The sequence below is a fragment of the Siniperca chuatsi genome, linkage group LG21, assembly GCF_020085105.1.
Source record: "Siniperca chuatsi isolate FFG_IHB_CAS linkage group LG21, ASM2008510v1, whole genome shotgun sequence".
Classification (NCBI taxonomy): domain Eukaryota; kingdom Metazoa; phylum Chordata; class Actinopteri; order Centrarchiformes; family Sinipercidae; genus Siniperca; species Siniperca chuatsi.
Genome location: NC_058062.1, coordinates 10,130,292 through 10,140,977, shown reverse-complemented (window position 1 = coordinate 10,140,977; position 10,686 = coordinate 10,130,292). Strand labels below are relative to the sequence as shown.

Genomic DNA, 10,686 nt, shown 5'->3' with positions numbered 1-10,686 from the left:
TTCCCACCACTAGCCTTGAATTATTTGATTCAAAACACATAAATTAGTGTTGAACAGTTGAAGGACATGTCAGAAGCCCAGATTTAGCAGAAATAGCAACAACAAGACAGCAAGAGTGAAGTTAAGAGTTTTGTTGAAGAGCAAACAGAAAGTCATTGCCAAACCCATGCAAAGATATTTTCTTCCTTTTCTACTTTCATGTCTGACACTCTGTTACATGGCTCTTATCTTACTGCTGGAACACTTATCTGGCTGGTTGACTTAAAAGATAGAAACAGTTATGCATACAGAGGAAATAGAAGATCCTCTCCTCTTCTGTCCTATTTACATGAGATACAGACATGATGGTCTCAAAAACAACTGTGAAGTCTCAAAATTGGTACTTGAATTTTAACAAGCAAACAAACCTTTTGTAGCAGTAGTCCTGAAAACACATTTTACTGTTTAAAAAATCAGTGCCAATCAAACAGAGTAGTCCCTCTTTAAAAATTCACAAACCTTGGTATACTCACCTAATGTAAATACATTTTTAAACACAAGTGTTTTTTATATCTAAAATCTCTAAATCTCTGTCAGGGTGATGTTCAGTGTTGGCTCAGAGTATCATATTCTTCCAAACAGGACACCAGTATAGTATACCAGAAGCCCTTGAGGCACCTAATCACCATCATGCTCTTCCTCTGTTGTCTGCATCTGTGCTTATGTTTATGTGGTGGGTGATAATCATCATGTTACCAGTTGAATAACTGGTCCCTTTTGTTTTGAGGGAATTTGAATTATCATTGAGAATTTGAGAAAGTAAATGAGAAAATGTTTTCCATTGTTCAGCTATTCAGCTAGCACTGGATCAATACTACAAAATGAAAGTGATGGCTGAGATCCCCTCTGGTTCAAAGGATCAGCAGGGGAGATGAATAGATGGAAGGAACACATCCAGAGGGGGAAGGAGGATGGAAAATGCAGGTCTAGCATGTAGAGATAAAATAGCTGCCAAGCCTCTGGAGAGAGAAACAGCCGGACCAGGGAGAAAGAGAAGCTGTCAGAGAGGCAGGGGAAAAGAAAGGGAGGAGAACGAGAGCAAATGACTGTGGACCATAGTGATATCTGAATGTGGACATTCAGGCAGCTCCACACACAAGAGAGACACATTCGTCTGCTCTCATTTATTCTGAGCCATCCCAAACAATCCGGTGTTCATCTGGAGTCATCTGAAGGTAAGTTTTATTTATTATTCATAATGTTTTAATGGGAGTTCACTTGGTGGATAACATACTTAGCACATTCTTCTCTGGTAGCAAATTAGTGAAAGTGAAGCTGAAATATTTGCAAAATATATGAAGTAAGACGAGTGCATGACTAAAGAGTTGGATCTCTAGGAAAGCCATGATTCCTCATTGATTTCATTTATTGAATCCACTCATTATGAATGAGAAATGTGAGGAATTGAAGAGAGACTCAGATGTCCTGATTAAGATATTGAAGAAATGGATAATGCAGGTGGAGCACTACCCTGAGGTCAACTGGGCGTTCTGTTATTATGCCTGAGTTGTTGAGAAATGTTTTGTTCTGCTTAAAGAACACAGTATTCAGTAACAGAAGAATTAAACAAGAGATATGGAGTAACAGCCTGGATGTTTGAGAAAAGATACAGTATCCAGTATATGTCTGAAGAATTTCCATCATAAAATATATCATGATTGACAAGACAAATATCTTTTGTTACTGATAATATCCTCCCAATCCTGAATATAACCCCTGGATTTCTTTTAATAATGCAGTTCCTCTGCAATTTCCTCCCACTCTCCAGGCAAATTGCTTCTCTCTTTGTAGGTATACAGTATGAACTATTGATGAAGTGAAAGGGAGGTAACAACAGAAATGCAAAAAATAAGATGATATAACAACTGTACTGCCTGATCAGCTGTGAGTTACTGGTGTCGACACAAAGAGAAGCAGTGGAGTTCAATAATTTTCTGTGAAGCTCCAAGTGGTCTTTTTTTAACCTTTGGAGGTCTGTAACCTCAACAGTTTATGTGGAGGCTGCTAACAAAGCAGACCGGAATCAAGATCCAAAGGATTCTGTTGACCATGCTATCTTACCAGAAAATGGAAAAGAACCACATCAAATTTAGCTGCAGTTTTGACTTTCTTCTTTTCTTCTTATATAAAGACATGTCAGCTTGGTCAGCTCCTGGAACCTTTTGCTATTGGAGTGCTTGTCTAAGATTTTCATCCACGTACCTAAGAAAGTCTGTACACATTATTGCAGAGATTAAAATCATTCTGGAGAGTGGAAATCCATGAACCTGTTACAAATATCAAGTCTAATGTTTGATGCATGATGTATCACAATAGGAAGAAAATTGCTTATGCAAATTGGCACATCCTGCTGGTTAAAGTTTAATGACATCAAATATCAAGTTGCAACAAAGACAACACTGTTGTTGCCAAAATGTGCTGTTTAAAATTATCCATTATTATATAAGCTTAGTTTCTCTTTAGGTTTGGTTCAAAGCATCTTAAATGGTGGTTAGCTCAAAAAATGGATGAGTGATTCTAAGTTATTATGTATCCTATATTTTAAAACCCAATGTTGATGGATTTGTTTCCCTTGTGAAGCACTTTGAGCTACATTCTATGTTATAAAAGCTGCTATATACATAAAGTTTATTATTATTATTATTATTGTTATTATGTGTCTCACTACAAATCTTTCCTCCCTCTGTGACTATCTACTGTAATGAAGACAAAAACACCTTGCAGAACCCTCAAAATATCCCCCATGCTGTCTATGAATTACTTGAGACAGCAGAACAGGATGACATAAAAGCATTTGCTAAAAAGTATCACTCAGTGGCTTTGTTGGAACTAATGGAAGTATTTTAACTTTGTCTTTTATTCTCTGTAGATGACACTGAAGATGAGGACACCATCTATACTCATGACTGCTTACTCTTCTTCTTCTATGCCATCCATCCTCCACCAGAGCCTGAAGAGCAACTCCTCTGAACAGCCAAGTCCCTGGCTGAACAGCAGCACCTGGCCACCCCTCAAATATTCAGGTTTAGGGATGTCCTGCTTCACTATGACATTTGGTGCCATCTCCAACCTCATGGCTCTGGGCATTCTGGCTAAGTCCAGTGTCCGATTCCGGCGCCAATCCAAAGCACCATTTCTGCTACTAACAGTGGCTTTGCTTTTGGCTGACCTGGGAGGTCATGTGATCCCAGGCGCCTTTGCCTTGTATCTGCACATGGATCAGAGGTCTAAAATACAGGCCAGGAAGCCCACCAAGGAAATCTGTCAGATCTTTGGGGCAAGTATGGTGTTTTTTGGCTTATGCCCTTTGCTGTTGGGTTGTGCCATGGCAGTGGAGCGCTGTGTGGCCATCACCCAGCCCTTTTTCCACGCTGCTATGATCACATTGGCTCACGTGCGGCGAGTTGTGTTATTTCTGTCCTCTCTTGCACTTGTGATGGCAGTTCTACCTTTATTTGCTGTGGGGACTTACACTACCCAATCTCCTGGGACATGGTGTTTCTTGCCTATCAATGGTCCACAGTCTACAGCTGACACCAATCTGGCTCTGGCCTTCTCATGTCTGGGCCTCACTGCACTTACTCTTTCCCTACTCTGCAACATCCTGAGTGGTCTTACACTGCTGCAGGCCAGAATGAAGTCCCACGATATTAATACAGATTCATCAGATCACTGTACTCGTCATGCATCGTCCGCATCATCTTCCTCCTTGTTTTGTTCGTTAGATGTGGAGATGATGGTGCAACTGGCAGTGATCACTGTGGTTTCCTGTGTATGCTGGAGTCCCTTTCTTGTGAGTACTACTCTTTTAGATTGCAGAATTTGTTTCCACTTTCACCTTTATTGGACAGGTATTTTTAAGAATATTGTAGATGATAAAGTAATAGCTACACCTCATGAGTGATTCTCTCTCCGACATTATAGATCAACATTCTTGTGATGCAGTTCAACCAAAACCATGGAACCTCAACCTACAATACAGATGTGTTAATTCTTCTGGGTTTACGTATGGCCTCCTGGAATCAGATCTTGGATCCTTGGGTTTACATATTACTGAGGAGAGCAGTGCTTTTAAGAGTTTGCCGTGCTTTCTACACACAGAGACCCACAGTGACTGTGAATAGCTCCTGTGCAGACGCAGGCAGGCAGACCTTCAGTCTGCAATGACCATGTTGCTGTTGGACTTTTTCTGTTATGGACTGAAATAAATTATTTCTTTCATGTGTGTTGTGAAAAATTAATGCAAGGTTTGCTGTATTATTTTCAAAAGGGCCTCGTGAGGTCCATATTCAGCAAGCCAACAGTCTACAAGGTAGCAGTGTGAATAAAGGATGGAAACATACTTTCACAACATTTCACAACATTTAGTTAGTAGTCTGTGCCGGTGCTACTATCAAAAGCAGCAACTTGCAAATCTAGTGGTTGGGTAATTGGGCGGGGTTAGTATTGTCCAATCAGAATTCAGAAAAGCTTGACAAGCGCCGAGTTTAACAAATGTCTGAGATGCTGAGGAAGGCTCACGTCCGGGATGGGCGGTGCTTCTTTGGCAATGACTCTATTCAATATGGAGTACAGAAAATAGCCAGATTCATCCGCATTTCACTGCTTTCATTCACATTTCGGTCATTTTTGAATGTCGGGCACAAATTATGAACTCTCCCCCATATTTGCCAAGCTACAGGACTCGCTCACGTATGTTTGACATATTTCCAAAAATCGTCTGAATGTAAACGGTTTACTTGCCTATTTAACAACAACCGCGCTGCCGAGCAGTAGGCTAAACTGTTTAACTGTTGCAACTTACAAACTACTGGTTTCCTTTAAAACGCGAGATTGTATATCTTCTTCTGTCAACATCCAGAGGAAGATTTGAATAGCTACTCGATAGTTTCCGCGAAAGTAATTAAGTAACAAGTTGTGCCGACCGGCGGGGTTATTGGGTGAAAGGTGACAACGCTTCAGTCTATTGACTCGTAGGTAAGTTGTTTGCAATGCATGTATGTAGATTTTGCGCTTAAGTTGACGATGATACTTTATGTGACCTGGAGTGATATCTGTTTATGTGCGCTACTCTAATGTGAGCTGATTGATCTGTGATAACTTAAGTGATCACTTTATCTCTGCTCAGGGCTTTTATATAATTGTTTTAGCTATTAGGCCTACCTAAAAAAAGTTTCTTGTATGTAGCCTACTTAAGTACCAGCATGTACTACAGTAGTTCAACTTCCTGAGTGAAACAGGCTTCAATTTGCCTATTCTATCCTTAAAGAACATCTTTCTTCATTTCCTCCATGACAAGAATGCACAATGCGGCAAGTGTATCAGCCTCTCTGGGGTCTATGGGACTGTTGCGTCTCTTCGGGGTGTCCTGGTCCTGGAGTCTGGTAGCAGGCCTTGGGGTATATCTGGGCACAAGAAGCTGGAAATACTTCTACATTGCAGCACGCACCGCCAAGAGAGACCTCAAGTAAGTTAAATAGGTACAAATATAGTTCTGATCATGCTTGTGGGTCTGCATCTTTACTTACCTAATTTCTCCTTGTCTTCCTCATCTGACCCTCACCAGTGGCCTGTATGTGCTGTTGAGAGTGAAGCTGGCTTTATGGCGCTACATGCGCAATGGAAGTAACATTCCTTCCATATTCACCCAGACAGTAAAACTCCACCCAGATAAACCAGCACTGATCTATGACGCCACAGGGGAAACATGGACCTTCACACAGCTGGACGAGCTGTCTAATGCAGTGGCCCACTGGGCAAGAGGTCAGGGATGGGTCTCAGGCGATGTGGTGGCCCTCTTCATGGAAAGCAGGCCATTACAGGTGGCACTTTGGCTGGGCTTGGCCAAGGTTGGGGTGGAAGCTGCACTCATCAACTTCAACCTCCGCCATGATTCCCTCCTGCACTGTATCGGGGTGTCAGGGTCACGGGCTATTGTGTTCGGAGCTGAGCTTGCTGATGGTAAGAAAGTGTTAAACAAGGTAGGAAAAGCTGATCAAGAAATTAGCATTTAGGTTTTAATTCTGTATCAAGGGGTAGGGGTACATTCTAAAATGCTGTATTACAGGATGATATCTTACCTCTTATTTAGCAAATTATTAAAAAGGTACATGGTCATTGCAAGCAATGGTCCTAAAATACTGATCAACTTCGGCAGCAAATTTTATGTTTAACATTTGTGTGTAACATCATGTGAAGTGGTCAACATTTCGTCCTGTAGCATCACACTTTATTAATCATTTTTTGTGTGTAACACAGTATTGTGATAATGACTGTCTCCAACTTGTGGTCAACACATGCTGTCGGTTAGGGTTACTGCCATTAAAACTTCTTATATGCCATCTCTTTTTGAAGTTGCTTAACATTTGATTCCCTGTGTTCTCTGTTATAATACAAACACTTAACTTCTTTGTCTCTGTGTTGTTTCTGTGATGTCCTACGTGTGTGTGTGTGTGTGTGTGTGTGTGTGTGTGTGTGTGTGTGACTTTACTGTTTACTGAATGTTCTCATTATTCAGCAATCCATTTGTTCCTCAGATGTCAGTTTTCTCTGTGTTTGTCTTTATGTTGTCACATGGGTCTGTGATGTTTTCATTTGTCAGTTTTATAGGCATTATGGATTCAGAAATTAAATTATAAGTAGTTTGACTGTATACAAAAATTATGAAGTTACATCATATATTTAATTTCACTGACAATATTAGATATATATTTACAGTATGTTCTTATTCAAACTAGAGTGCTTGCACTGACCTGACTGGTATCCTCTCTTCCCATCTCCGTCTTGTTCCTCTTACTGAATGTCAGCCATGTTGGAGGTCAGTTCCTCCTTCAGCCAGTCCATGGTACGGCTCTGTACAGGAGACCTCAGTGCAGAACTTCTGGCCTGTCTGGGTGCTCAACCTCTGGACCCAATTTTAGCCTCTGCACCTAGACATCCCTCTTCACCTTGTGTTCCTCCCAAAGGCATGAATGGTGAGTACTTTATCTATCACTGAACTCAACTTTGACTCTATTTAAGACTTAATCTGTATGTTAATGAGTAGTTTCCTTTTAAATACCCTCTTCAAACTATTTCCTCATGCTGTGTTTGGCTGATAACCTTTTGTTGTTGTTTTTTTTACTCTATTCTGAATTCCTAAAGTGAATAATATACATTTTTCTCACTCTGCTGTCTTCCCCGTAATTATATGACTCAAGCGTGATGAGATGAATGCTTAGCTGTGCAGAACTTTGAGAGTTATGAGTCATTTTGAATTCGAGACACACATTGACATTTTTCTCTGGACAGCTGTCTGGAGGAGCTATGAATGACTTGTGAGATGTGTACTGTCTGAATAACAAAACCATATCTCCGGACAGTGGTAAATCTGTCTTAGATGAATGAACATATAACTCAGCATTAAAGGTGTGAATGCTGTGAAGACACCTGTATGGATCTTAAACTGGGAGTGAGTAATTATAATGCTCTATTGTATTCTCTTCTGCAGACCGTCTATTTTATATTTACACCTCCGGCACCACAGGACTACCCAAGGCTGCCATTGTGGTACACAGTCGGTACGTTACTCACAAAAAAGCATCTCCAGAAGCTCCAGAAGTTACAGTTGCTGCATAGCTAATGATAGATGTCTGAGAATCTCTCCTGTGTTCCCACAACAGTTACTACAGAATCGCTGCTTTTGGGTATTTTGCCTTTCGCATGCGCCCTGATGACATCGTCTATGACTGCCTGCCTCTCTATCACTCGGCAGGTATGTGATGGTAGCCTCCAGCTCTTGATGAATACAGTGGGTTTTGCATAGTAAAGTGTCAGCTTTCTCTTCTTGCCAGGTAATATCATGGGAGTTGGTCAGTGTCTGATCCATGGCCTCACTGTGGTAGTGAAGAAGAAATTCTCTGCCAGCCGCTTCTGGGAAGACTGCATTAAGTACAACTGCACTGTAAGCGCTTATGCTTGGAAAATATTGATAAGTGCCATATTTAATTAAATCAATAACTATAATTTTGAGTGCTGCCACAGTAACAGGATTTCTTTTCTGTTGTAGGTGGTGCAGTATATCGGCGAAATCTGCCGCTACCTCCTGTCTCAGCCAGTACGGCCATCAGAAAAAGGCCACAAAGTTCGGTTAGCAGTGGGAAACGGGTTGCGTCCCAGTGTGTGGGAGGCCTTCACAGAACGTTTTGGGGTGGCACAGATTGGCGAGTTCTATGGAGCGACTGAGTGCAACTGCAGTATTGCCAACATGGATGGCAAGGTCAGCAATCACAGTGTTACTTGTGTTTTCACTGATAAAATGTGAATTGGATCAGAGTTTAGCTAATTCTGTCCTGCCAGGTGGGAGCCTGTGGATTCAACAGTCGCATTCTCCCCAACGTGTACCCAATCCGTTTGGTGAGAGTGGACGAGGACAGCATGGAGCTGGTTCGAGATAGCCGGGGCCTCTGTGTGCCTTGCCGCCCTGGTAACTAATACTAATACTACAATAATGACTTTGCTACTTCATATGTGATTGTTGAACTGTATTGATCTGAAAGCACTCTATTAGATTCCTCCGTGTCTTGCAGGGGAGCCAGGGCTTCTGGTGGGTCGTATCAACCAGCAGGACCCATTACGGCGTTTTGATGGCTATGCTAACCAGGACGCTACAAGGAAAAAGATAGCTCACAATGTCTTTAAGAAAAATGATTCTGCATATATATCAGGTTACCAATCCTTTTTAATTCTCAAAATATATATTTATATTGCTGTTAAATTGTATCATACCACTCAACACAGCTTGCAGTACTCATTTTAAAAATGTGTAATGAGTCTTTTTAAGTCTTCAAGATATTTGTAATTTCTTGAAAGTTTAAACCCTGAAAAATAAAGGCAATGTCGGATTGCCAAGCTTCCAAGTTTTTGAATCAAGGTTGGCAATTATTTATCTTTCCATATGTCTACCCTAGGTGACGTACTGGTGATGGATGACCTGGGCTACATGTACTTCCGTGACCGCGGCGGAGACACTTTCCGCTGGAGAGGAGAAAATGTCTCCACCACCGAGGTTGAGGGCATACTCAGCAGTCTTCTGGGTCAGACTGATGTGGCTGTGTATGGCGTGGCAGTGACAGGTGATGGTTAACTTTGTATACTTACTGCTTTCAGCATCACATTATAACCATAATTGTTATTGCTCTTTAATGCATATTGCTTTTGACTGTACTCACTAGTTGACAAGTATTTATCTCCATGGGTCATACCAGGTGTGGAAGGTAAGGCAGGCATGGCTGCCATTGCAGACACTACAGGGAGTTTTGACTGCAACAGTTTCCTGCAGGAAGTCCAGCGAGCTCTTCCTCCGTATGCTCGCCCCGTGTTCCTGCGAATCTCCCCACATGTAGACACCACAGGTAAACTGTCCTAATATCCATCCTGAGTTCATAAAAATGTTAACCATCACTGATTTCATATCAATAAATCATCTATTTTATGTATGTCCACATTCCTGCATAGGTACATTTAAAATCCAGAAAACCAGGCTGCAGAGGGAGGGATACGACCCACGTCTCACCAATGACCAGATCTACTTTTTGAACACTAGAGCTGCGCGTTATGAGGCTGTAGACGAGGAGCTATACAATGCTATAGCGGAGGGAAGAATGTCTCTATGACGTGGAGGCCATAGCAGGGCAGTCATGGTGCCTCAGTTAAACACATGCTGTAGAGAGAGGATAGCGTGTGCTGATTTCAGGATCAGTCAGTCTTGGTATACCACCTGCCTGGATTTTAACTGTTCAGGTAACAGAGTTGAGAGGACTACTTACATAGGCAGAGTATTGTTAAAGATGATGTTTTAACACTGTGTGAGTAACATATCAGGACATAATGTGAGGGCATTTATTACCTTTTTAATAACTTTTTCTTTTTAAAATGAACACCTCAAAAAGCCGTTGAGCATCACCGCACATAGAGTGGGTATCTTCCACAACCCATTTGAAATAGGATACATGTTACAGTAATGTGGACAGCAAGGGGGAGTATCAACTCAAACTTTGTTACAGGGTATATACCCATTTATGAAAAATGCTGCCAGAATAATTTTGTGTAAGCTATAGAGTTACTGCTGTGTGTTTGGATGAGGCTGAAAGACCAGACTTCGACATGCAGTACATGTGGCTACTAGATAAAACACTAAACATAGTCTTTTTTTAATGCAATGGAAAACTAATCTCACTTGTCATATTTGAACCTCTGACAGTGGCACGGGTTTGCAAATACACAAAAGTTGTTACTGTATGTGCCTTATATGAAACTTCCGATCTGTTGAAAAAAAATAAGTTTAAATTAAGCTTTTCTTGGAAAGGAGCTCAAAAGATTTTGGAAATCACAGTAGTGATTTTGTGTCATGCAAAGCTGAATCACACATAGTGACTGTACAGTTCATGTAACAAATCTTATCAGTATAGTAATATATAGGTGTTAAAGATTGTGAAGCTATTTACAATTTCAGATCTTCCAGGTTACATTTTTTTTGTTGGAACTCAAATTAAATATTTTAAAACATGCCAGTTTCATGTCATTCATAAAATATTTAGAGGTGCATTTTTTTATTAATTTTTTTTAGCTTTCCCGGAAATGTAGTGCTGAAATTCCCCACAGTCCTCT

General features: G+C 40.9%; 2 protein-coding genes across 2 annotated transcripts; both read left to right on the top strand.

Moving 5' to 3' along the window:
* The first annotated feature begins 940 nt into the window (after positions 1–940).
* On the top strand, positions 941–4,422 carry ptger1c (prostaglandin E receptor 1c (subtype EP1)). Its single transcript, XM_044180802.1, has 3 exons — positions 941–1,214; positions 2,909–3,832; positions 3,964–4,422. The coding sequence occupies exons 2-3, from the start codon at positions 2,909–2,911 to the stop codon at positions 4,204–4,206; spliced, it is 1,167 nt and encodes a 388-aa protein (XP_044036737.1). The 5' UTR covers positions 941–1,214; the 3' UTR covers positions 4,207–4,422.
* Positions 4,423–4,546: 124 nt separating this feature from the next.
* Positions 4,547–10,585, top strand: slc27a1a (solute carrier family 27 member 1a). Its single transcript, XM_044180799.1, has 13 exons — positions 4,547–5,016; positions 5,339–5,506; positions 5,606–6,000; positions 6,846–7,013; positions 7,529–7,598; positions 7,701–7,792; positions 7,872–7,981; positions 8,087–8,296; positions 8,377–8,503; positions 8,607–8,744; positions 8,988–9,152; positions 9,285–9,431; positions 9,535–10,585. The coding sequence occupies exons 2-13, from the start codon at positions 5,340–5,342 to the stop codon at positions 9,690–9,692; spliced, it is 1,947 nt and encodes a 648-aa protein (XP_044036734.1). The 5' UTR covers positions 4,547–5,016; position 5,339; the 3' UTR covers positions 9,693–10,585.
* The last annotated feature ends 101 nt before the right edge of the window (positions 10,586–10,686 follow it).